This window comes from Hakea prostrata, chromosome 4, assembly GCF_041222555.1.
Source record: "Hakea prostrata isolate BN-2017 chromosome 4, UWA_Hpros_2, whole genome shotgun sequence".
NCBI lineage: Eukaryota > Viridiplantae > Streptophyta > Magnoliopsida > Proteales > Proteaceae > Hakea > Hakea prostrata.
The window spans coordinates 11,703,810-11,730,702 of NC_142603.1; the positions used below are offsets into that span (position 1 = coordinate 11,703,810).

A 26,893-nucleotide genomic window follows, 5' to 3' on the forward strand; every position below is an offset into this window, starting at 1 on the left:
ATTATGAGTTAGAAAACTGCTGCTAAAGAAAAATATGAGAATAAATTAAGCTGCATGCATACATTGTAACCCTCAAAAGGCCTGAAGGGAAGAAGTCTCATCAACTGGAATACATTGTTAGTGTTTGGAACTTGGAAGATCATTTTTTTAAATCCACAGCTTGGGGCAATGGTCGCGCGTATGAAGAGGATCTCATGTACTGTGATAGAACTCTTTCTCATTCGTTGCGAGAGCAAGATCAGAGATGGAGTTAGAGGCTGAATAGTAGGAGTAGGATGAGAGGTAGTATTTTTGCTATCAACCATCTATAAAAATGTATTTGCTTAAAAATTGTTTTTGGTGTTAGAAAGTTACCAAACAGGACAATAAAATTTCCTTTTTATCCAAGTTGGAGTGAAATGCTAAACAATCATTTCTACACCTCACCAAAGGACAAGGCATCTCTTTTGGACATACAAAAGCAATCCATGAAATCCAAGCAAAGCACATTCAAGCCAATTGATTCCTTTGAAACAAAATGAGCAAAGCATTGCTTGCTTGACATGGTTGAAAGCCATCCATGAGAATCCAAGCAAACCATGCTCAAATTGTCAACACATAAGGTTATAAAACTTGATGAGAAAGGAATCACATGTCACTTGAAGTTTATATATCCCGTCTAAGCAAAATTATGGCTTCTCCCTATACGAACATCCATTGCTTTGATTTCCCTTCACCAACTCAAACAAGTTCATCATTGGCAAACAGGTAATTCTTTTTTCTTCTCATTAATTATCACTTCTCTTTTACTTCTTAGGATGATCAAACTAAAAAAAATTGATAAGGTTTTTGACATTTTTGTCTTTAGGAAGGCATATCTGTTGATTAGTTACCTTATTTCAAAATTACTATTGGAAAGATATGATGATATATTGATCTCCAAGGCTTTGTGAGTCGCCATACTTAATTGCTTCTTATTTTCTTCCATAATTACTTTTCCAAAGACTTTGTTAGTGACCATACTTAATTCTTTCTTCTATTGTTTATGTTTCCTGCTTCGTTACAATCATAAATTATTAGGCATTTTCAATCAACTACGTGCATCCATGCATGTCATGATTTTTAAATTGATTTTTGGTTTTATTTATTTATTTATTTATATTAGAAATTCTAATTTTACCCTTAGTCAAGTATTTTTTTACAATACCAAATTTACTCTCATCCTAACATGCATTCTATTCTCTCTCCTCTCTTGACTCACGTTCCTTGGTCTCTTACATCACCATGACTACATACCTTTCTGCACCAATCTTGAGGTGGTAGATGGTATAACAAGATTTCTTTAAACTAAGGAGTATTTTCGGACTAAATAATAACTTATTCGATTGGATCAGATTCCTAATTTTTAAATTGCACTGATTAGTAAGAATTGCAATGGGGTTGAAAGAGAAAGCGCGCACTAACTAGTTAATTAGAAGGAATTGAAGTAGGGGGCATGCAAGACACCAGAAATTTCACCTACTCTTGCCTATCTCGCTTTTTGCAGCTATCAACAGTATTGACATCCAGTTCTCTTCTTCTTCTAATAATAATAATTCTTTGATTTTATTATGTTTACATCCTTATATTTTGAATTATATATCAACTGTATCTTTAGTGTTATAATAATATTTCTTAGTGATATAAATCAACATGTATTATATTTTTTAAATTTTCAATAGTACCCTTTTTTTTTTTTTTTATTGCCAACCATTAAAAAGAAAATGAAACGTAAAATTTAAATATTTTATTAAATCTATTATAATTGTGTCCTTGCCCCCCAAAAAACTTCTTTTTCTAAGCAGTTTGTAAAAGGTCTAGGATTCACCCAAAAATTGATTGACCCTTTTGCCTATATTTTATTTTAATCTTTCTAAACTTACATTAAGATTCACTAAGGGTATATATGTCTTTTTATATTTAAACTTGCAGTATTTTGCAAAGGGGGATGTTTGTACCAAAATGAATTCCAAGGAAGTGAAAACATAATTGATTGCAAACACAAGGGTTGTAAATATAATTTGTTCATAATTCAATCACCTTGCCCGGCCCCTATTCCCGGTGTTCCTCGTCCACCTACAAGGAGTCAATTGTTTGAATCTTGTTTGGCCTCAACACATTGTGTCGTGGTGCATATGTAACCACTTATTGCAACAACAGCTCTTCTTCACAAATGAAAAAAGCCCTAGATTCAAGTACAAGCTCCTTCAAAACCTCACCTGCTAAGTCTATTCCAATAACTCAGTCAAGATCGTCAATGTCACTCTTATAGGGTGTGGTCCAATCCCTAATTTCTTAGGTCAAACCACCAATTTGATGAAGTGGTCCCTTATAGGTGCCATACATTATGGTTCCGACTACTATTGGATCAAAACTTTATTTGATTGCTCTTTGTGACCTGAGATGTTACCAAGCTTCCTTGTTTGGAGTGCGGTGAGAGTCAAAACTTTTGTCATTACTATGATGCTTACTTAGACCAGGTTTCCAATTGTAGAGTTTATAAAGCATATTAAGTGTAATTTATGGTGAGGCTAATGCTTCCGAGTTGAGTAAGGAGAAGGCCGGAGAAGAGAGTCGAGAGAAAGAGAGAGAATAGAACATGGGGATGAGGCTAAAATTGGCATTTAAAAAACATTTGAGTGAGGAAAGGTAAAATTGATGTTTCAAATACTTGTTTAGCGTTGATATCATCATTTAACTTTAACCTTTAACAATAAGGGTGTGTTTATAATTTCCTTTTTTCAAGGATAATAGATGTAATTGATTGCAAATCTAGGAGGTCTATATGTAATTGTTCCTTTTATTTTTTTCTTATCTCAGTGTATGATTATGTTAATGTCTAGATCTTCTATTTATCTTTGTCTTTTCTCTTTTTTATTTTGTTCCCCATAATTTCACTTGGATGTTGGGATTTAATTGAAGTCATTTTTAATTATAAAAAAGAAAAAGAAAAAAAGACATTTGCATTTACCTCCCCTATGATACCCAAAAAAGATCAACTAAGGGCACATTGCTACTTTTATGATAAAAAAGCCTTTATGTCCTTTCAATTAACCCAAAATTTAACTATAGGCATGTGATACCTACCTTCTTCTTTTTTTTTTGTGGGGGGGGGGGGGGGGGGGGATATATACAATTCAATTACTTCAATTACCAAATTGTTGGTACTTCAAACCCTATTCAAGGAGTAAGTTGAAGAAACAAAATTGAAATGGCATTAGGGCATTTCGATCATAAAAATGAGTGTATCTTGTTAGCTTTTTTTTTTTTTTTTTTTTTGGGGGGGGGGGGGGGGGGGGTGGGCGGGATTGGGATACCACAAGGGAGGCAAATGCAAAATCTCTTTCTTTCTTTTTTTTTTTAACAAAAAAAAAAAATGACAGGTCAAATCTCAAGGGTCCAAATGAAATTTGCACTAGATTTTTCACCCCTCAAAGGAAAGAAAAGAGACAAACACAAAATGCTAACATTAGTATACAAATCCAATGATTAATGGTCAAAATTGCCATTCTTGTGGATTACTTGGAGTACTATCTCATAGATTCCCTAGAAAATATGCCAAATGAACAAATATTGGAACATTTTGTATTAGTGAGAAGGTGTGAAACTTGAAATAAAAGAGAGGGGGCAGGGTTTTCCTCCACCTTTGGTGACAAGATTTAAAGTATCGGTATTGATCAAGTATCATATCTGTTATGTGATTTTAAGAGCTGCCTCAACTCATATCGAGGGGTGGTGCTTCAGTGTTGCGCAAGAGTATGGCCAAGATTGAATCAAGTGGTCAAGATTTCGACCTCGACCACTCGTTTTCATCCTCACCATACACAGCTCAGTTCTGTGCATTACTTGCACAGCACTAAAGCAATTCACCATATCGAGTGTTGAATTGTACTGGCCTATACATTTTGGTGTAATCCAATTCATGCCCTTTAAGAATAAAAGAGAGACATATCAATAGCTGTTTTGTCGATTGTATCCAATATGAATACGTATCAACTAGCCTCATATCGTATCATGGGATACCCAAAAGAAACACTTTCTACTAATCCCCTTTAAACTAATTGATGAGGCATTACTTGGTCATAAAGTCATCCATGATCCATGGACACTTAGACCTTGAGGAGGTTGACATTAGCAATCTGACTTTTTCCATTAAGAGTTACATTGCTCTAAACGTTTCAGTTTATATGAAATCTCCAACTAAATTGTTTTCTCCCATGGGAAAATCATTCCTCTACTTTCCCTCTATCAATTCAAACAGGTTCATCATCGGCAGCAGGTAATTCTCTTTTGTACTCATTTATCACTTTACTTTCACTTCTTTATATGATGAACCTAATTTTTTTTGTAAGTTTTTGGAATTAGGTTTGGCTTTAATTTTGTGCTTATTATTTGTCCATGTAGATTTAGGTATTTAATTTTAACAATGATATTTTCTTGAAGGTTTAACTCTGGCAACCAACACATAGCAAGGCATTTATATTGACCAATTAACCTATCTGAAAACTACTATCCGGAAGATAAAGCATATATTGATCTCCAGAGCTTTGTGAGTCACCATACTTAATTCTTTTTCAATTCCATTGTTTATATTTTCATGTCTCATTATAATAAAAAATTATTAGAAATTTTCTATTAACAAGGTTCATGACATGATTTCTGTCTTTTTTAAATTTACATGTCACATTGACAACCCACTTTTTTGTTTCAAGAAAGAAAAGATGGAGGGTGATTATGTTATTTAATTGATCATTACTTCTATTGGCCGATTTTTTCATAAGCATTATGCCCAACTTATGTTCTAATATAGGTCTTCGGATTAGGTGTGACCCTCCCGTGTAATGGGCCTTATGGAAAAATCCATTAATGGGCCGGAGAGTCGCACTCTACACTATTTTTATTGGCAAGCATTTCTTTGACTGTAACTTTCTCACTTATCTTGTCCATGCAGGTCTGTGTAAGTTGCAGCGGCTTGATTAAGATTTCAGAGTTCATAATCATTTGCATATCTAAAATCATGAACATAATAACGGAAGTTGCCACTGGACTGGTCAAGCTTTTGGGTCCTCCATTTCTGCTTCATCTCGGTTATCTTGTTCACTACAAGAGAAATGTTGACCAACTTAGAAAAGAAATGGAAGAACTCGGAATCGTGAGAAGAGATGTTCAACAGTCTGTGGAAGTCGATCAAACCAGAGGCCGAGTTATCAAAGAAGAGGTGAAAAATTGGTTAGCCAAAGTTAATGCTGCAGAACTTGAGGTATCAAGGTTGTATGAAGAACTTGAAACAAATAAAGGATGCCTCACTTGCAATGTTCATTATCGAGTGGGTAAAGTATCAAAGAGCAAGATCGGTGAAGTGAAAAATCTCCGAAGTGAAGGTCAATTTGGTGTCATTTCAATTCCTCCTCCACCTCCTCCTGGTATTGAATTCGTGGACACCCATGATTTTCAACTTTATGCACCCACCAAATCTGCCATGAAGCAAATCGTAGAGGCATTGGAGGACAAGAAGCTTAACTTAATTGGAGTTTATGGAATGGGAGGGGTTGGGAAAACGACCTTGGTCCAAGAAACCGCTAAGCAATTGAAAGACAAAGGTGTCTTTGATCAAGTTGTGGTGGCCACCGTGTCTCAGAAGTGCATTTTGAAGGAGATTCAACTTGAAATTGAAGAGAAATTAGGTTTCACACTTGAGGAGAAGAACGAATCTGCAAGAGCAGGCAGATTGTTAGAGAGACTGAAGAAGAAGAAACGAATTCTCATAGTCTTGGACGATCTATGGGAACCACTGGAATTAACCAAAGTTGGAATTCCTTATATCCATGGGGACGGATTGGATGGCAAAGGCAACAACGGAAGGGAATGCAGCTGTAGCATCATTATCACAACAAGGAGCCAAGAAGTCTGCAATCAAATGCGGACCCAATCCACTGTGCAAGTGGAAGTGTTGCCCGAAGCAGATGCATGGCAATTATTCAGAAGGAGTGCAGGTGGTCGTGTGGATTCTCCAGAACTGTATGTTGTGGCTGGGGAAGTGGTTAGAGGATGTGGGGGTTTGCCAGTGGCACTCGTTACGATTGGAAGGTCATTGCGGGATAAGGACTTGCAGATATGGCAGAATGTAGCTTCCCAACTGAAGATATCAACAGTCTCACCCTCAACAATTCCAGGCATGGAAGAAAGAGTATTCTCCTCCATAAAATTGAGCTATGATTATCTCAGAAGCAAGGAAGAAAAACTTTGTTTCTTGTTATGTTGTTTATTTCCGGAAGATCATGTCATTAGGGAGGATGAATTGTTTCCTTTTGTGTGGGGTGAAGAGGTACTTGAAGATATTGAAAGCCTCAAAGAAGCAAGGGATAGATTACATATAGTGCTTGACATGCTTAAACGGTCATGCTTGTTGTTAAATGTTGAAGATGGAGAGCAAAGTGGCGTTAGGATGCATGACATCGTACGAGATGTGGCCATATGGATTGCGTCTCAAGAAGAACATGGTTTTGTTGTAAAAGCTAGAAGAGGACTGGATCGGTGGCCATATTTGGAGAAAACGACGAGAAGTAAATGCAAGCGCCTCTCACTAATGGAAAATAGAATCACAAGGCTTCCTGAACATATGCCGAGCTGCCCCCACCTGATCACGACCTTATCTTTACGAGGTCAAGAAGATCCACGCTTACAGGACATCTCTAGTGGATGTTTTGAGGGTATGACGTTGCTCAAGGTGCTAGATCTCAGCTTCAATCGGATTCCTTCAATACCATCATTAGCATTCTCATGGTTCAAAGAGCTTCGAGTGTTACTTCTGGATCATAATGCGGTAGAAGATATTTCGTCGTTTGGGAACATGAAGAATCTTGAAATCCTTAGTCTTTCTGACTGCAACCTAATGACTTTACCCCAAGAGATGATCAGCTGGGGAGGAATGACAAATCTTAAGTCGTTGAATTTGTCAATAAACTCTGAATTGATTATTCCCTCAGGATTTTTGTCGAGGCTATCTCGCTTGGAAGAACTCAACTTGTGGGATAGCTTTAAGGGGTGGGAAGCAGAAGAAGATGGACCAATTAATACGGGGGGGGGGGCGGCTCGTTTGTCTGAGTTGGCATCCTTGCGTTGTTTGAGCATGCTTGAAATAGAGGTACCGAACATACAACTTCTAATCAACATTAATTCTGGAGCACTACCACTAGTATCAAACCTGTCACGATTTTCTATATGGTTGGGTGAGATACCCGATGATTCATGGACACGTTTCTTTTTACAACGCCGTCAATTCAACCGTAGGATGGGCTGTTACGATATTGCACTCCCGGTTCCTAACGAATGGGTTGGCAAGTTGTTGGAACGAACAGAGCAGCTATGTATCCACAATTGCCGTGGTGCGGCCCCGGAAAAGAGCATTTATCCAGGATATTTCATTGGAGAATCTGGAGGAGGAGGAGGAGGAGGAGGAAAATCAACTGGTTTAAACAACTTGCGCTTTCTCTTCGTTCAAGATGTCTCGGATGTGGAGTATTTTTTGAGTAGTAGTAGTAGTAGTATTGATCGGGTAGAGCAAGTTGTCCCATTCAAAAGGTTGGAAGAATTGAGGCTATATTTATCTAAAACAGTTGAAGAAAATCTATCATGGCCATGGCCATGGCCGGGCTTCCCTGAAGGGATGCTTGGAGAACCTGAGGGTCCTAAGAATTGACTCGTGTGATTCGTTGAATCCCATCCTTCCGCTGAATATTGCACGAGGTCTCCTGCGGCTAGAATATATGTCGATTACATGGTGCGGAAGTGCGGAGGAAATAATTAGTGGCCAGGAGGAGGAGGAGGAGGATGGTGCTGCCAATGATGACAATGAGCAGGAGGAACACAAGAAGAGCCTAAATACTACTATGGGGAGATGATGATGATGATGATGATGATGATGATGATGGTACTAGTACCATTACCCAATCTTAAGAGACTATTTATTGATCGATGTGACAGGTTGAAGCACATCTGTCCGATGAGTGTGGTAGCAGCTGATCAAGGTTTCTTCTCACAACTTGAAGTTTTAGATATCAGTTACTGCTCTGCATTAGAGGAATTATTTGCAGATGCTACTACTAGTAGTAATGCTGAACATGGAGCAAGCGAGAGCAGCAACAACTCAGTACTCCTGGAGTTTCCTCGGTTAAGGGAACTAAAATTAGTCGGATTGCCCAACTTCTCAGCGATATGCAAAGGGGTGGTATCAACATTTGGGAATTATTCTTTCCCAGTCTGTGAAAGATTGGTCATTCTCAAATGCCCCAAGTTGAAAAGACTACCCCTAAGTTTGGAGAGCTCACCAAGGCTAAGGTCGATGCTAGTAGAAGAAAGATGGTTCAACCAGTTGGAATGGAATGATCCAAGTGAAAAGCAGCTCCTTCTACAAAGGGGGAAGGTATCATGAATTAATTTGTAGTCAGTTAGTTATTCAATATATATATATATATATATATGTATATATAGATCCAATTAATTGTCTTAACTTCTTCTTCTTCAATTCATTCTTTCGACACAGTTGTATTTTTTCAATTCAAAAAATGGTTCATTCATGCATGATCCGTCCGTCCAACAGGTTCAGTTTTCATGGGGACCTTAATTTGGAAAACGAGACGAGCTGATTCGGGAATTAGTTGCAACAACAACCAACGGCATTTAACAAACAGAGGTTAGTCAATAATACTCTTACTTAATACGTACCCGCCATTAATTAATTAACTTTCATTCAGAACCGATCGAGAGGAAAAGTCCGATCGATCGAGTAATTAATTAATTGCATTCGAGCATTTCTTTTCTTTACTTTACTTTACTTTAGTACAATAAATGTACAACAGCTGATTTCTGATTCATGTCCATTTTACCTTACTTGTCAGGCAGGCTTGTTCGTGTTTGGGGTCTCAAATCTCAATGTAAAGATGTTGAACATGCACATATTAAAGATGCATGGTGCCTTTCATTTTCAATTCTGTATGTGTTTTTGTGTATCTCTATCTCTGTGTGTTTCTTCTTTTTTTTATTTATTTATTTATTTTTTATGTGTGTGTGTGAGACATGCAAAAAAACTCACTCGACTTACAATTCAACATATTGTTTAATTTATTGATTAACATATTGTAACTAAATGCATGCTAACATTTATGGATCCCACAATATCAAGCTAATTGATCAGACGTGAGATATTTGTTGGTTGCGAGTTTCATTAGATTTGACACATTTGCATTTTTGGTCCGTCTACTCATCATCGTAGATAATATATGAAAAACACATCCATTCTTTTTTAGTCAACAAACTGAAAACTTAATCATAAAAAAGAGTTAAAGCTAAGAGACCTGAATAATACAGACACATCAATCATAAACACTGGTGGAATGGTCCACAAAGACCTAGATAAAGAGAGACGACGAATTCCCTAATCCGCAAAAACATTAGAAGATTTAAAAATATAATTAAAAAACTAATAAAACAAAACACAGATAACATCATGTAATTTCAACAAAAAAAAAAAAAAAAAAAAAGAATTGCAAATGAGAGGTCTTTACAAAAATACCTTCCGTAGCATTTAAGAATATCCATTCTGAACATTTTTTTATACAAGTTCACCATGTCGACCATGCATTTATGTCCCTTGGGAACTTTAGCCACCATCTATTAAAATTTCTTTCTTCTGGGTGGAATGAGCAAATGGAACTTTCGAAAGAAAGCAATGATTAATATTTGGTGCAAGACACATGTATGGAATGTTCTCTAGGGCTACAATTCCCAACTGAAGTTGCTGCTGAATTTTAAACACTTTCAGCAAGAAATCTCGTTAGAAGAAAAGATGAACATACTAGAATTTCTTTCTCTAAAGTCACCTTTAATTGTAAAACATGATCTTTCCATTAGAATTCGAATAACACCAAGTCCAACAGTGGAAATGGAGACAAGAGTAAGGGTGTCAATCGGTACGATTTCGGTAATTCGGTATGGTACCAATTTTGAATACTGAAAACTAGAACCGTACCGTACCGAATTTAAACGGTACGGTACGGTTTTGGTATTTACAAAAACGGTTAGTACTGTTTTGGTAATAAATAAGTATGGGAAAACGGTTTAAATACGGTATTTAGTGCTGGGTACAATTTTGGTATGAATGAATTTATGCCACTTTTATGATTAGTTCATTAAGATCCTAATGAAATTGTGATCAACCAATCGATATAATTTGAAATTAACATTGGTAAAACAAATAAATCTAATTAATAGAGACAAAACAAGTAAATCTAAGAAGAGGAGTGAATGATGAAACGAAAAATTGAAATAAGGAAAATGTTAAGTGTTTTAATTATAAAATTACAATTTATATCTCTTAATTTGATACGGTACCACTCGTTTTGTAATTTTTTTTTGAACTTTTTTAACCATACCTACCTATAACCAAAAAAAAGAAAAATATACAAAATGAGTGGTCGAGATTTCGACCTTGTATTCGATTGTGGCCATACGCAGTTAAATGCGCAGCATTTTTAGTGGCTGAAGATGGCAGACACATCTTGATGTAAACCTTTTAGGTTTACACATTATGAGTTAGAAAACTGCTGCTCAACAAAAAATGGGAATAAATTAAGATGCATACCTACATTAATTATCACCCTCAAAAGGCCTAAAGGGAAGTCTCATCAACTGGGATACATTGTTAGCGTTTGGATGATAGTCTCATTGCAAATCTCATCGCCAAGAATCCTCTGAAATCAAACCAACCTAATTACTAACGCGTTAGCATGAACATGATCTTATATCAAATTAAATAAGTAATGTAATTTTTCAAAATTTTCAGTTGGTGAAATTTCTCATGAACCATCAAGAAGTCCAAAATTCCGCTGACATCATCTTGTATCAAATTAAAAGGATTTCAAATTCAGTGGTGATTGGCAATTTGACATCTTGTTGGCACTGTGTATCCATATATTTGATTAGAAAAGGAAATTGTGAAAAGCATGGGCTGATTAGAAATTGGGTCGTTGATTTGATATTCTAGATAGAGTGAAATTGATTGAACCAATTCCAATGGATTTGAATCATCCAATTGAGACATTTTGTAACCTTCCAACTGAGACACTTTCACATTCTAATGAGAAAAAAAAAAGCAAATTCTCAGCTTGGGGCAACGGTCGTATGAAGAGGACCTCATGCACAGTGATAGAATTTTTTCATTCCTTGAGGAAGCAAGATTAGAGATGGAGTTAGAGGCAGATTGTAAGAGCAGGATGAGCGATAGTATCTCTGCTTCCAAAACTAAGTTTGATCAAACGCTTATAAAAATGCATTTGCTTCCCAAAACACTTAAAAAATGTTTTTGGTGTTAGTGAGTTATCAAACAGGAGGATAAAGTTTTCTTTTCATCCAAGTTGGAGTGAAACGCTAAACAATCCTTTCTACACCTCACCAAAGGACAAGGCATCTCTTTTCGCACACATACAAAAGCAATCCATGAAATCCAAGCAAAGCAAATTGAAGCCAATTGATCCCTTTCAAACAAAATGAGTAAGGCATTGCTTGACATGGGTGAAAGCCATCCATGAAAATCCAAGCAAAGCATGTTCAAATTGTCTTGCATGTAAGGTTATAAAACCTGATGAGAAAGATATCACATGAAGTTTATATATCCCGTACAAAATTGGTTTCTCCCTACGAACATCCATTACTCTGATTTCTCTTCACCAACTCAGACAAGTTCATCATTGGCAAATAGGTAATTCTTTTTTCTTCTCATTTATCACTTCTCTTTTAATTCTTAGGATGATGAAACTAAAAATTTTTGATAAGGTTTTTGACATTTTCGTCTTTAGGAAGGCATTTTTGTTGATTAGTTACCTTATTTCAAAATTAGATATAATATATGGAAAAAATTCTCAGCTGTGCACATCACATCTTTCTGCGATGCATAGCTGTGCACCACCACAGTGTGCCACGTGGTGCACTGTTGTGCACAACAGAGAATTTTTTTCCCCATAATATATTGAACTTCAAGGCTATGTGAGTTGCCATACTTAAATGCTTCTTCTTTTCTTCCATAATTTCTTTTCCAAAGACTTTGTTAGTGACCATACTTAATTCTTTCTTCCATTGTTTATGTTTCCTGCTTCATTACAATAATTCATGCTAGTTTATATTTATTTTTGTTAGATAAATTTATATATAGATTTCAAGATTTACAATTAATTACATCTAATTACCCTTTGAATTTATGAACACATCCTTACTCTTAAAAAAAATTAAAATTAAATGATGATGTCATCACTAAACAAATATTAGAAATTCTAATTTTACCCTTATTTTATAATACCAAATTTACTCTCATCCTTCCTTGCATTCTATTCTCTTCTCCTCTCTTGACTCACGCTCCTTGGCCTCTTACCTCACCGGTCTCACGACCACTACATACTTTTATGCACCAATCCTGACATGGTAGATGGTATAATTAATAAGATTTCTTTAAACTAGGGATTATTTTCAGACTAAATAATAACCTACATATTAAGGGTTCTACTTCCCACCCATCGATTGGATCAGAATCCTATAAATTGCACTGATGAGTAAGAATTGCAATTGGGTAGAAAGAGAAAGCAATAGATGATGAATTGGAGACACCAGAAATTTCACCTACACTTGCCTATCTTGCTTTTCGCAGCTATCAATAGTATTAACATCCAGATTCTCTTCTTCTAATAATAATAATAATAATAATTCTTTGTTTTTATTGTGTTTACATCCCTTATAGTTTGAATTCATCTTTACTATTACAATAATATTTCTTGGTTATCGATAAATCAACAGATATTATATTTTTTAAATTCTCAATATTATTGCAAATCATTAAAAAGAAAATGAAATATAAAATTTCTATTATTTTATTAAACTTATTATAATTGGTGTCCTCACCCCCAAAATTAAGCTTCTTTTTCTAAGCAGTTTGTAAAGGTCTCCTAAGAAAAGTCTGACTCGCCCAAAAATTGATCAAACTTTTTGTGTATATTTTAATCTTTACCGGAGAGTCGCACTCTATACTCTATTTTTATTGGCAAGCACTTCGTTGCTGTAACTTTTCTCACTTATCTTGTCCATGCAGGGTTGTGTAAGTTGCAGCAGCTTGATTTAGATTTCAGAGTTCATAAGCATTGCATATCTAAATCATGAACTTAATAATGGAAGTTGCCACTGGATTGGTCAAGCTTTTGGCTTCAATTTTGCTTCATCTCGGTTATCTTTTTCACTACAAGAGAAACTTTGACGAACTTAGAAAAGAAATGGAAGAACTTGTAAGCGTGAGAATAGACGTTCAAAAGTCCGTGGAAGTTGATCAAACCAGCGGTCGAGTTATCAAAGAAGAGGTGAAAATTTGGTTAGCTAGAGTTGATGTCGCACGACATGAGGTATCAAAGTTGTATGAAGAACTTGAAGCAAACAAAGGATGCCTCGCTTGCAATGTTCATTATCGAGTGGGTAAAGAATCAAAAAGCAAGATCGATATGGTGAAGAATCTTCGAGATAAACGTGGATTTGATGCCGTTTCAATTCCTCCTCCCTGTATTGAAGTCATGGACACCCTTGCTTTTCAACTTTATGCACCCACCAAATCGGCCATGGAGCAAATCATGGAGGCATTGACGAACAACAAGCTCAACTTTATCGGGGTTTATGGAATGGGAGGGGTCGGGAAAACGACCTTGGTCCAAGAAATTGCAAAGCAATTGAAAGACAAAGGGGTCTTTGATCAAGTTGTGGTGGCCACCGTGTCTCAAAAGTGCATTTTGACGGAGATTCAACGTGAAATTGCAGAGAAATTAGGTCTCACACTTGTGGAGGTGAATGAATCTGCAAGAGCAAACCATTTGTTGCAGAGACTGGAGAAGGAGAAACGAATTCTCATAGTCTTGGACGATCTCTGGGAACCACTGGAATTAAACAAAGTTGGAATCCCTTATATTCATGGGGATAGATTGGATGGCAAAGGCAACAATGGAAGGAAATGCAACTGCAGCATCATTATCACAACAAGGAGCCAAGAAGTCTGCAATCAAATGCGGACCCAATCCACTGTGGAAGTGGAATTGTTGCCCGAAGCAGATGCATGGCAATTATTTAGAAGGAGTGCAAGTGGTTGTGTGGATTCTCCAGAACTGTATGTTGTGGCTGGGGAAGTGGTTAGAGGATGTGGAGGTTTGCCATTGGCACTCATTACACTTGGAAGGTCATTGCGAGATAAGGACTTGCCGATATGGCAGAATGTAGCTTTGCAACTGAAGTTGTCGAGAGTCTCACCCTCAACAATTCCTGGCATGGAACAAACAGTATTCTCCTCCATAAAATTGAGCTATGATTATCTCAGAAGCAAGGAAGCAAAACTTTGTTTCTTGTTATGTTGTTTATTTCCGGAAGATCATGTCATTGGGGAGGATGAATTGTTTCCATTTGTGTGGGGTGAAGAGGTATTTGAGGATACTGAAACCCTCACAGAAGCAAGGGATAGATTACATATAGTGCTTGACATGCTTAAACGGTCATGCTTGTTGTTAAATGATGAAGATGGAAAGCAAAGTGGCGTTAGGATGCATGACATCGTACGAGATGTGGCCATATGGATTGCGTCTCAAGAAGAACATGGTTTTGTTGTAAAAGCCAGAAGAGGACTAGATCAGTGGCCGGATTTGGAGAAAACGAGAAGTAAATGCAAGCGCCTCTCACTAATGGAAAATAGAATCACGAGACTTCCTAAACAGATGCCGAGCTGCCCCCACCTCACGACCTTATCTTTACAAGGTCAAAAAAGTCCATGCATACAAGACATCCCCAGTGGATGTTTTGAGGGTATGACGTCGCTCAAGGTGCTAGATCTCAACTTCAATTGGATTCCTTCACTACCATCATCATTGGAAGTCTCATGGTTCAAAGAGCTTCGAGTGTTACTTCTGGATGATAATAATATTTCGTCATTTGGAAACATGAAGAATCTTGAAATCCTTAGTCTTTCTGGCTGCAAGCTAAGGACCTTACCCCAAGAGATGATCAGGGGAGGAATGACAAATCTTAAGTCATTGAATTTGTCAGGAAACCGTCGATTGATTATTCCCTCAGGAGTTGTGTCGAGGCTATCTCGCTTGGAAGAACTCTACTTGCTGGATAGCTTTAATGGGTGGGAAGCAGAAGATGGACCAAATACGGAGTTGGCTCGTTTGTCTGAGTTGGCATCCTTGCCTTGTTTGAGCGTGCTTGAAATACATGTACCGAACATACAAATTCTGATCAACAATTCTGGAGCAACACTTGGATCAAACTTGTCACGATTTTGTATATGGTTGGGTGAGATACCCGATGCGATTTTATATGGACGTAAATTCAATCGTAGTATGGTTTGTTACAATATTGCACTCCCAGTTCTTAACGAATTGGTTGGCAAGTTGTTGGAACAAACAGAGCAGCTATCTATCAAAAATTGTCGTGGTGCGGGGAAGAGCATTTATCCAGGATATTTGATTGGAGAATCTGCAAGAGGAGGGGAAGGAAAATCAACTGGTTTAAACAACTTGCGCCTTCTATGGGTTAATGATGTCTCGGATGTGGAGTATTTTTTGAGTAGTGTTGACCAGGTAGAAAGAGTCACCCCATTCAAAAGGTTGGAAGAATTGGTGCTACATGGTCTAAAACAATTGAGGAAAATCTGTCATGGCCATGGCCGGCCTTCCTTGAAGGGAAGCTTGGAGAACCTGAGGGTCCTGAGAGTTTACTCGTGTTATGCGTTGAATCCCATCCTTCCATTGAATGTTGCACGAGGTCTCCTGCGGCTAGAAGATTTGTACATTTCTAGCAACACAAGTGCGGAGGAAGTAATTAGTGGCCAGGAGGAAGAGGAGGAGAAGGATGGTGGTGCCGATGACAATGAGCAGGAACACAAGAGCTTAACTACTCGGGATATGATGGTACTACCATTACCCAATCTTAAGAGCCTAAGTACTATTGGCTGTCACAGGTTGAAGCACATCTGTTCGATGAGTGTGGTAGCAGCTCAAGGTTTCTTCTCACAACTTGAAGTTTTACGTATCGGTGGCTGCTCTGCTTTAGAGGAATTATTTGCAGATGCTACTGGAGCAAACGAGAGCAGAAACAACTCAGTCCCGGTGTTTCCTCGGTTAAGGGTTCTAAAATTAGTTGGTTTGCCCAACTTCTCAGCAATATGCAGAGGGTTGCCAGCATTTGGGAATTATTCTTTCCCAGTCTGTGAAACATTGCACATTAAAGGATGTCCCAAGTTGAAAAGACTACCACTAAGTTTGGAGGGCTCACCAAGGCTAAGCTTGATCAAAGTAGAAGAAACATGGTTCAACCAGGTGGAATGGAATGATCCAACTGAAAAGCAGCTCCTTCTACAAGGGGGGAAGGTATGAATTTGTAGTTAGTTAGTTCTTCATTCTTTCGACAGAATTGTTGCATTTGTTTAATTCACAAACATCCATGCATGATCCATCCAACAGGTTCAGTTTTTCCATTAGTACAAGACAGAACAGATTCAGGAGTTACAACAGCAACAGCAACAGCAACAGCAACAGCAACAGCAACAGCAACAGCGAGGTTAGTTAATACTTACTTTAGTACGTTAAATGTACAACAGCTGATTTCTGATTCATGTCCATTTTCTTCAGGATCTCTCTCAATGGGAAGTTAAAGATGGTGGCATTGATTCCCGATTATGTATGTGTTTTCATTTGTATATATGTGTATATATGTGTATCTGGTCTGCGAAAAACCCCACTAAACATATATCTGTACATATTATTTAATTGATTGATTATTTTTACACATTGATGAAAATTGTCTTTAATAACTTCTTATTTCATACAAGAGAATTGAATCTCATAACAAGCTTCATAAGTCAATCTTACAAAGCCTGATTGAAATCATCTACAGACACACCTGAACAGTTTGGCATACATTTGCAAAACCTGAGTCTAGTTCTCTACCCTAACACCATTCTGACCTGCAAAATGACGTTTGGTATACACTTTGATTCAGATTTCAAAGTTCATAATCATTGTATATCTAAATCATGAACATAATAATGGAAGTCTTCTCGTGGGCTATCAACACTTGTGATTGGATTGATAATTACGCAAAAAGAATCAAGAAGCAAATAGACACTAAAAACCCATGCAGCTAAGGACCATTTGTGGCTGGATTGATGAAAAAGAAAAAAAGGAATCAGCCAAATGAATCCTATTTGTAATTATGTTAGAACTTTAAGTGTCCATGTTTTTAATTAATGTAGAAAATATAAGAAAATTATTTTATTTTATTTTATTTTATTTTGGATCTGAACATTATAATTTATTACTTAGAGAAACAAGGAGAAAACAAACTCGCATTATAAATAGAAGGATTAACAATGAAAGCCGGTGGAAAAAATCACACTCTAGATAAACAAAATTTAAAAACACCCACTACTAAGAAATCAGATAAATCAAATTGGTTGACCAAAATGCCACTCACCATCTTAGGATTTACAAACTTAAAGATTTTTTCTACAAAAAAAAAAAAAAACAACCCAAGGGTTTTTGTTTTGCAAAATGCCTTTGATCCTGTATCTTTTACTCTCTTCAAGTTTTCGACTAATCTTTAAGATGAACAAAACTATGTACAGAATATCCTGTCTGTTTGAAGAAACCAGACAGCAACAAAGATTGAAATGTACAGAGAGGAGTAAAGAATCAGTTTTTTATTTTGTAATCAATTATAACAGGACCATGTAGATTAAGAACCAAAAGTTTCTCACAGCTGAAACATGAGCACGGTTCAATATCTCATTGAAATCTCATTAAGAAGTCCAAAAATTCCAGCATGAACATGATTTTATATCAAATTAAATAAATAATGTAATTTTTCAAAATTTTCAGTTGGTGAAATTTCTTACATTTTGATCATCTTGTTTTGGCAACTCGGTGTGGGCAATTTCTCGTGTGATAATTTGATTAGAAAAGGAAATGGTTGTATGACGAGGACCTCATGTACCGTTATAGAACTCTTTCATTTGTTGAGAGAGCAAGATTAGAGATTGAGTTAGAGGTGAATTGCAGGAGCAGGATGATAGATAGTATATCTATTTCCAAATTTAGGTCTTAATAAACATCTATAAAAATGTATTTGCTTCCAAAAACACTTAAAAATTGTTTTTGGTGTTAGTGTGTTACCAAACAGGAGCATAAAAAGTTTCCTTCTTATCCAAGTTGGAGTGAAACGTTAAACAATCCTTTATGCACCTCACCAAAGAACAAGGCATCTCTTTTGGACATACAAAAGCAATCCATGAAATCCAAGCAAAGCACATTCAAGCCAATTGATTCCTTTGAAACAAAATGAGTAAAGCATTGCTTGACATGGTTGAAAGCCAACCATGAGAATCCATGCAAAGCATATCCAAATTGTCAGCACATAAGGTTATAAAACCTGATGAGAAAGGAATCAAATGTCACTTGAAGTTTATATATCCCGTACAAAATTGGTTTCTCCCTACGAACATCCATTGCTCTGATTTCCCTTCACCAACTCAAACAAGTTTATCATTGGCAAACAGGTAATTCTTTTTTCTTTTCATTTATCACTTCTCTTTTACTTCTTAGGATGATGAAACTAAAAAATTTTGATAAGGTTTTTGACATTTTTGTCTTTAGGAAGGCCTTTCTTGATTAGTTACCTTATTTCAAAATTACTATTGGAAAGATATAGTATATTGATCTCCAAGGCTATGGAAGTTGCCATACTTAAATGCTTCTTCTTTTCTTCCATAATTACTTTTCCAAAGACTTTGTTAGTAACCATATTTAATTATTTCTTCCATTGTTTATGTTTTTGCTTCATTACAATTATAAATTTTTAGGCATTTTCTATCAACTAGGTACATGGCATGATTTTTAAATTGATTTTATTTAATTGATCACCATTTGTATGTATTGGCTTCTGCACAATTAACAAATGCTTAAAAAAAAACCTTCTTTCAAGGTGTAGGATTTGGGATTTTTATTTTCAAAATGGATCATTTTCTTTACATGGGAACATCTTTCACCTGTATGAAAGCCTTTGCTTCCTTATATTAAATTTGTACCTTTTCTTTGCATCTTGTTCTTAGATTTTTGTTTGCGCCTGATCAGATATTGTCTGCACAGCACAATATGTTGACACCTATTAGGATATAATTTAATGGTTCTCAATGCATTACATTTAATGTTAAGGTTTGAAAACATAAGATTTTTCATGCAATCCGAAAGGATAAACCGGTTGAGCGATGGAAGGAGAAGAGTGATTGACTCGATAACTAGAAAGGAAGTGATGCATCTTTAAGTTTAGAAAAACCATAACCTTCCCAAGTCTAAAACTAAAACTTCAATTAGGTTCTTCTGTTCAGCAATGTCATTATAGTTTGGGTAAAGAAAAAAAAAACCAACTCCAAACTCCATCTTCGTTTCCAAATCCTACCCTCGTTTTTAGTTGAACCCCAGTTGCAGAGAAACGCAAAAAAAAAAAAAAACTAAGCCCAAGGGGTATAAACCCTGAAAAAAATTAGACTTGAGTTCCAACCATTTCTCTGGTCTTCTAATGAGTAAAACTACAGTACTTCTTAAACTTCTTTCACAATCGATTTTCAGGTAAAATATCAGTGGGTTATCATTAAATCGAAGAGCTTATAGTTGTTCACTTGTTCCTCACAATCAGTTCAGGTCTGATTCCTCTAAATTATCTTCACTTTTTTAGCAAACCCGCACCATTGCAACTCCACTGCAACTCAGACGATGGGCTTGACTAAAAATATTCAGACGAGGGTTTTGGGTCTAACACAGTAAATTTGATAACTTTGTGGGTCGTTTCTATAAATTTTAAAAGATTTGAAATAGGGGCATGCAGTCCGAGGCAACAAGAGATGATGAATTGGAGACCAGAAATTTCACCTACACTTGTCTATCTTGCTTCTCGCAGCTATCAATAGTATTAACATCCAGATTCTCTTCTTCTAATAATAATAATAATTCTTTGTTTTTATTGTGTTTACATCCCTTATATTTTGAATTCTATATCAACCGTATCTTTATTATTACAGTAATATTTCTTGGTAATAAATCAACATGTACTATATTTTTTAAATTCTCAATATTACCTTTTTTTTATTGCAAATCATTAAAAAAAAATGAAACATAAATTTTCTATTATTTTATTAAACTTAATATAATTGTGTCCTTACCCACAAAAAACTTCTTTTTCAAAGTAGTTTGTAAAGGTCTCCTAAGAAAAGTCGATATATTTGCCCAAAAATTGATCAACCTTTTGTGTATGTTTTAATCTTTTTAAACTTACATTAAGATTCACTAAGGGTATATATGTGTTTTTATATTTTAAACTAATAGTATTAGGCACAAGGGGATGTTTGTAACAAAATGAATTTCAAGGAAGTGTAAGCATAATTGTTTGCAAACATAGAGGATTGTAAATATAATTTGCTCATAATTCAATCACCTTGCCCTGTATTCCCAATGTTCCCTGTCCACATGTAAAGAGTCAATTGTTGGAATCCTGTTTGGCCTCAACACATCATGTCGTGGTGCATGTGTAACCACTTATTGCAACAACGGAACCAGCTTCTTCACAGATGACAAAAGCCCTAGATTCAAGTACAAGCTCCTTCAAAACCTCACCTACCAAGTCGATTCCAATAATTCAGTCAAGATCATCAAAGTCACACTTATATGGTGTGGTCCAATCCCTAATTTCTTAGGTCAAACCACCAATTTGATGAAGTGGTCCCTTACTGGTGCCATACATTATGGTTCTAACTACTATTGGATCACAACCTTATTCAATTTCTCTCAGCAAACTGAGAAGTTACCAAGCTTCCTTGTTTGCCACAGATATGAAACTTTTGTCATTATTATGATGCTTACTAGGACTAAGTTTCCAATATAGAGTTTATGAACCATATTAAGTGTAATTTATATATGGTGAGGCCAATGCTTCCAGAGTTGAGCAAGGAGAAGGCTGGAGAAGAGAGTCTAGAGAAAGAGAGAGAATAGAACATAGGGATGAGGGTAAAATTAGCATCCAAAAAACATTTGAGTGAGCAAAGGTAAAATTGATGTTTCAAATATTTGTTTAGTGTTGATATCATCATTTAACTTTAACCTCTAACAATAAGGGTGTGTTCATAATTACCTTTTTTGTAAGGATAGTAGATCCCTCTAACAATTGAAATTTGCATTAGATTTTTCACCCCTCAAAGGAAAGAAAAGATACAAACACAAAATTCTAACGTTAGTATACAAATCCAATGATACCTTAATGGTGAAAATTGCCCATTCTTGTGGATTACTTGGAGAACTGCCTCATAGATTCCCTAGAAGATATGCCAAATGAACAGATATTTGAACATTTTGTATTAGCGAGAAGAAGTGAACCTTGAAACAAAAGAGAGAGGGGGCAGGGTTTTCCTCCACCTTTGGTGACAAGATTTTAAGTATTAGTATTGAGTATCATATTTGTTATGTGGCTTTAAGGGACACATCAACTTTTATCGAGGGGTGGTGCTTCAGTGTTGTGCAATTAATGCAAAACACTGAGCTGCGTATGGCCATTATCGAACTAAGTGGTCAAGATTTCAACCTCGACCACTCGTTTTCATCCTCACCATACATAGCTCAGTGTTGCGCAATTAATGTGCCATATTGAGTATTGCATCGTACTAGCCAATACATTTTGGTGTAATCCAATTATGCCATTTAAGAATAAAAGAGAGACATATCAATAGGTATTGTATCAACTGTATCCAGCATGAATATGTATCAACTAGCATCATATCGCATAACCAAAAGAAACACTTTCTACTAATCCCCTTCAAACTAGTTGATGAGGCATTACTTAGTCATTAAGTCATCCATGGACACTTAGACCTTGAGGAAGTTGACATTAGCAAACTGGCTTTTTCCATTCAAAGGTACATTGCTCTAAATGTTTGAGTTTATATGAAATCTCCAACTAAATTGGTTTCTCCCTTGGAAAAATCATTCCTCTACTTTCTCTCCATCAATTCAAACAGGTTCACCATTGGCAGCAGGTAATTCTCTTCTGTACTCATTTATAACTTTACTTTCACTTCTTTATATGATGAGGCTAATTAAATTATTTTTTTTATAAGTTTTTGGCATTAGGTTTGTCTTTAGTTTTGTGCTTATTATTTGTCCATGTAGATTTAGGTATTTCATTTTGACAATGATATTTTCTTGAAGGTTTACCTCAGACAAAGACCAACAAATAGCAAGGCATTTATGTTGATTAATTACCCTATCTGAAAATTACTATCGGGAAGGTATAACATATATTAATCTCCAAGGCTTTCTGAGTCACCATATTTAATTCTTTTTTCCGTTGTTTATGTTTTCATGTCTTATTATAATCACAAATTGTTAAGCATCTTCTATTAACTAGGTTCATGACATAATTTCTCTTTTTTTTAAATTTACATGCCACATTGACAACTCACTTTTTGTTTCAAGAAAGGAAAGATGGAGGGTGATATTGCCATATAATTATGTTACTTAATTGATCATTGCTTATATGCGCTGGTTTTTTCATAAGCGTTATACCCAATTTATGTTCTAATATAGGCTATCGGATTAGAAGTGATCCACTAGTGTAATGGCCCTTGTGGAAAAATCCATTCAAAGCTAAATGAGATAGCTTGTAGAGCGTAGCTTTGCTTGAATAACCGTTTGGGTATTCAAAGCTAAATGAGATACTCTGGGTGGAGAGTTTCAAGCAAACCTTGTTCTTAAACCCTTACCCTTAATGACACTAAGATCACTACTGCCGGAGAGTTGCACTCTATACTCTATTTTATTGGGAAGCATTTCTTTGTTGTCACTTTTCTCACTTGTCCATGTAGGTCTGTGTAAGTTGCAGCAGCTTGATCCAGATTTTAGAGTTCATAATCATTGCATATCTAAAATCACGAACATAAAAATGCAAGCTGTCACTGGACTGGTCAACCTTTTGGCTCCTCCACTTCTGCATCATCTCGGTTATCTTGTTCACTACAAGAGAAACGTTGATGAACTTAGAAAAGAAATGGAAGAACTTGGAACCATGAGAATAGACGTTCAGAAATCTGTGGAAGTTGCTCAAACCAGAGGTCGAGTTATCAAAGAAGAGGTGAAAAATTGGTTAGCTAGAGTTGATGTCGCACAACGTGAGGTATCAGAGTTGTATGAAGAACTTGAAGCAAACATGGGATGCCTCACTTGCAATGTTCATTTTCGAGTGGGTAAAGTATCAAAGATCAAGATCGATGAAGTGAAAAATCTCCAAAGTAAAGGTCAATTTAAGGCCGTTTCAATTCCTCCTCCACCTCCTCTTGGTATTGAATTCATGAACACCCTTGATTTTCAACTTTATGGACCCACCAAATCAGCCATGAAGCAAATTGTGGAGGCATTGGAGGACAAGAAGCTTAACTTAATCGGGGTTTATGGAATGGGAGGGATCGGGAAAACGACCTTGGTCCAAGAAACCGCTAGGCAATTGAAAAACAACGGGGTCTTTGATCGAGTTGTGATGGCCACCGTGTCTCAGAGGTGCATTTTGACGGAGATTCAAGGTGAAATTGCAAAGAAATTAGGTCTCACACTTGAGGAGGGGAATGAATCTTTTAGAGCAAGTTGTTTGTTTCAGAGACTGGAGATTGAGAAACGAATTCTCATAGTCTTGGACGATCTATGGGAACCACTGGAATTAAACAAAGTTGGAATCCCTTATTTTCATGGGGACAAATTGGATGGCAAAATCAACGATGGAAGGGAATGCAACTGTAGCATCATTATCACAACAAGGAGACAAGAAGTCTGCAATCAAATGCAGACCCAATCCACTGTAGAAGTGAAAGTGTTGCCCGAAGCAGATGCATGGCAATTATTCAGAAGGAGTGCAGGTGGTCGTGTGGATTCTCCAGAACTGCATGCTGTGGCTGGGGAAGTGGTTAGAGGATGTGGGGGTTTGCCAGTGGCACTCGTTATACTTGGTAGGTCATTGCGAGATAAGGACTTACTGATATGGCAAAATATAGCTTCGCAACTGAAGATGTCGAGAGTCTCACCCTCAACAATTCCAGGCATGGAACAAAGAGTATTCTGCTCCATAAAATTGAGCTATGATTATCTCAAAAGCAAGGAAGAAAAACTTTGTTTCTTGTTATGTTGTTTATTTCCAGAAGATCATGTCATTAGGGAGGATGAATTGTTTCCTTTTATGTGGGGTGAAGAGGTAATTGAAGATGTTGAAACCCTCATAGAAGCAAGGGATAGATTACATATGGTGCTTGACATGCTTAAAAGGTCAGGCTTGTTGTTAAATGATGAAGATAGAGTGCGAGGTGGTTATAGGATGCATGACATCGTACGAGATGTGGCCATATGGATTGCGTCTCAAGAAGAAAATGGTTTTGTTGTAAAAGCTAGAAGAGGATTGGATCAGTGGCCGGATTTGAACAGAACGAGAAGTAAATGCAAGCGCCTCTCATTAATGGAAAATCGAATTATGAGATTTCCTGAACAGATCACGAACTGCTCCCAACTCACGACGTTATCTTTACGAAGACAAGAACATCCAGGCTTACAGGACATCCCTAGTGGATGTTTTGAGGGTATGACATCGCTAAAGGTGCTAGATCTCAACCTCAATTGGATTCGTTCAATACCATCGTCAGCATTCTCATGGTTCAAAGAGCTTCGAGTGTTACTTCTGGATGATAATGCGGTAGAAGATATTTCATGGTTTGGGAACATGAAGAATCTTGAAATCCTTAGTCTTTCTGGCTGTAGGCTGATGAGTTTACCCCAAGAGATGATCAGGGGAGGAATGACAAATCTTAAGTCGTTGAATTTGTCAAGAAACCGTAGATTGATTATTCCCTCAGGAGTTGTGTCGAGCCTATCTCGCTTGGAAGAACTCAACTTGCTGGGTAGCTTTAAGGGGTGGGAAGCAGAAGATGGACCAAATTCGAGGGCAGCTCGTTTGTCTGAGTTGGCATCCTTGCCTCGTTTGAGCGTGCTTCAAATAGAGATACCGAACATACAACTTCTGGTGAAAAACTCTAGAGTAGCACTTAGATCAAACTTGTCACAGTTTTGTATACTGTTGGGTGAGAGAACCAATACATCTTGGGCAACAGATGTGATTTTAGTTCAATGTGAATCCAACCGTAGGCTGGTTTGTTACAATATTGCACTCCCGGTTCTCAACGAATGGGTTGGCAAGTTGTTGGAACAAACACAACTGCTAGGTATCGAAAATTGCCATGGTGAGGGGAAGAGCATTTATCCAGGATATTTGATTGGAGAATCTGGAGGAGGAGGAGAAGGAAAATCAACTAGTTTAAACAAGTTGCGCTTTCTCTCGGTTGTTAATGTCTCGGATGTGGAGTATTTTTTGAGTAGTGTTGGCCAGGTAGAAAGAGCCGTCCCATTCGAAAGCTTGGAAGAATTGGTGCTATGTGGTCTAAAACAGTTGAAGAAAATCTATCATGGCCATGGCCGGCCTTCCCTGAAGGGAAGCTTGGAGAAGCTGAGGGTCCTAAGAGTTCGTCAGTGTCATGTGTTGAATCCCATCCTTCCATTGAATATTGCACGAGGTCTTCTGCGGCTAGAAGATTTGGAGATTGCTCGCAACACAAGTGCAGAGGAAATAATTAGTGGCCAGGAGGAGGAGGAGGAGGAGGATGGTGCTACTGATGACAATGAGCAGGAACACAAGAGCTTAACTACTGGGGAGATGAAGGTACTACCCAATCTTAAGAAACTAAAAATTATTGGCTGTGACAGGTTGAAGCACATCTGTCCGATGAGTGTGGTAGCAGCTGATCAAGGTTTCTTCTCACAACTTGAAGTTTTAGAAATCAGTTACTGCTCAACTTTAGAGGAATTATTTGCAGATGCTACTACTACTGCTACTACTGCTACTGGAGCTAACGAGAGCAGCAGCAACTCAGTCCCGGTGTCTGGGAATTATTCTTTCCCAGTCTCTGAAAAATTGCTCATTTATGAATGCCCCAAGTTGAAAAGACTACCCCTAAGTTGGGAGAGCGCACCAATGCTAAGGTTGATCGTAGTAGAAGAAACATGGTTCAACCAGTTGAAATGGAATGATCCAAGTGAAAAGCAGCTCCTTCTACAGAGGGTGAAGGTATGTACATACTTATGAATGTAGTTAGTTACTTAGTTATTCGATAGATCCAACTGTCTTTCTTCATTCTTTCGACAGAGTTGTATTTTTTCAATTCACAAACATCAATGCATGATTCTGTTAAACAGGTTGAGTTTTTAACGAGAGACCCTTATTGATTCTGTTAATACGAGACGAGCTGATTTGGGAGTTGCAACAGCAGATAGGCTTGTTCGTGTTCGGGGTCTCAAATCTCAGTGTCAAGATGTTGAACACATATTAAAGATGGTGGATTTAATTTTTTATTATGTTTGTGTTTATGTGTATTATTTCTGTGTGTTTCTTTTTATTATTTTTTATGTGCGTACGTGTGATATGAATTTTGTGGTAAGGGTGGAGATCCGAACCCATAGCCTCCTTGAGTTTTCTGGCTCCCCATAAGAGGCTTGTAGGCTGCTATAAGCACATCCACATTGCACTTTCATTTTGTCTGAAGGAAAAAAATAAAGTGTGGTGATACTTGTGATCTTGGAGTCCGGATTATCTCCCCAACATTCTTTCGAAGCTTTTTGATTGAAAAAAAGTTTTCAAAAAGAAATTAGAGGTAAACCAAGATATCCCTAATTGTACC

The 26,893-nt window shown here is 36.9% G+C and overlaps 4 protein-coding genes across 5 annotated transcripts; all 4 read left to right on the forward strand.

Moving 5' to 3' along the window:
- Positions 1 to 705: 705 nt before the first annotated feature.
- On the forward strand, positions 706 to 8,449 carry LOC149017890 (disease resistance protein At4g27190-like). Its single transcript, XM_089153829.1, has 4 exons — positions 706 to 928; positions 4,462 to 4,567; positions 4,970 to 7,703; positions 7,956 to 8,449. Exons 3-4 carry the CDS (start codon positions 5,036 to 5,038, stop codon positions 8,447 to 8,449), a joined length of 3,162 nt encoding a protein of 1,053 aa, XP_089009955.1. The 5' UTR covers positions 706 to 928; positions 4,462 to 4,567; positions 4,970 to 5,035.
- Positions 8,450 to 11,623: 3,174 nt separating this feature from the next.
- Positions 11,624 to 14,998, forward strand: LOC149017891 (disease resistance protein At4g27190-like). The gene is made up of 3 exons (XM_089153830.1): positions 11,624 to 11,773; positions 13,151 to 14,841; positions 14,907 to 14,998. Exons 2-3 carry the CDS (start codon positions 13,215 to 13,217, stop codon positions 14,996 to 14,998), a joined length of 1,719 nt encoding a protein of 572 aa, XP_089009956.1. The 5' UTR covers positions 11,624 to 11,773; positions 13,151 to 13,214.
- LOC149017892 (disease resistance protein At4g27190-like) lies at positions 14,988 to 16,632 on the forward strand. Its single transcript, XM_089154413.1, has 2 exons — positions 14,988 to 16,457; positions 16,551 to 16,632. The coding sequence occupies exons 1-2, from the start codon at positions 15,024 to 15,026 to the stop codon at positions 16,566 to 16,568; spliced, it is 1,452 nt and encodes a 483-aa protein (XP_089010539.1). The 5' UTR covers positions 14,988 to 15,023; the 3' UTR covers positions 16,569 to 16,632.
- A 1,930-nt stretch (positions 16,633 to 18,562) lies between these two features.
- LOC149017893 (disease resistance protein At4g27190-like) lies at positions 18,563 to 26,779 on the forward strand. 2 transcript variants are annotated; one of them, XM_089152220.1, is made up of 4 exons: positions 18,563 to 18,643; positions 22,338 to 22,417; positions 22,994 to 26,283; positions 26,412 to 26,779. In XM_089152220.1, the coding sequence occupies exons 3-4, from the start codon at positions 23,071 to 23,073 to the stop codon at positions 26,439 to 26,441; spliced, it is 3,243 nt and encodes a 1,080-aa protein (XP_089008346.1). In that variant the 5' UTR covers positions 18,563 to 18,643; positions 22,338 to 22,417; positions 22,994 to 23,070; the 3' UTR covers positions 26,442 to 26,779. The 2 variants fall into 2 exon arrangements, with proteins under 2 accessions (XP_089008346.1, XP_089008347.1); XM_089152221.1 differs by lacking the exon at positions 18,563 to 18,643 and having other exon boundaries at positions 21,344 to 22,417.
- Positions 26,780 to 26,893: the final 114 nt, after the last annotated feature.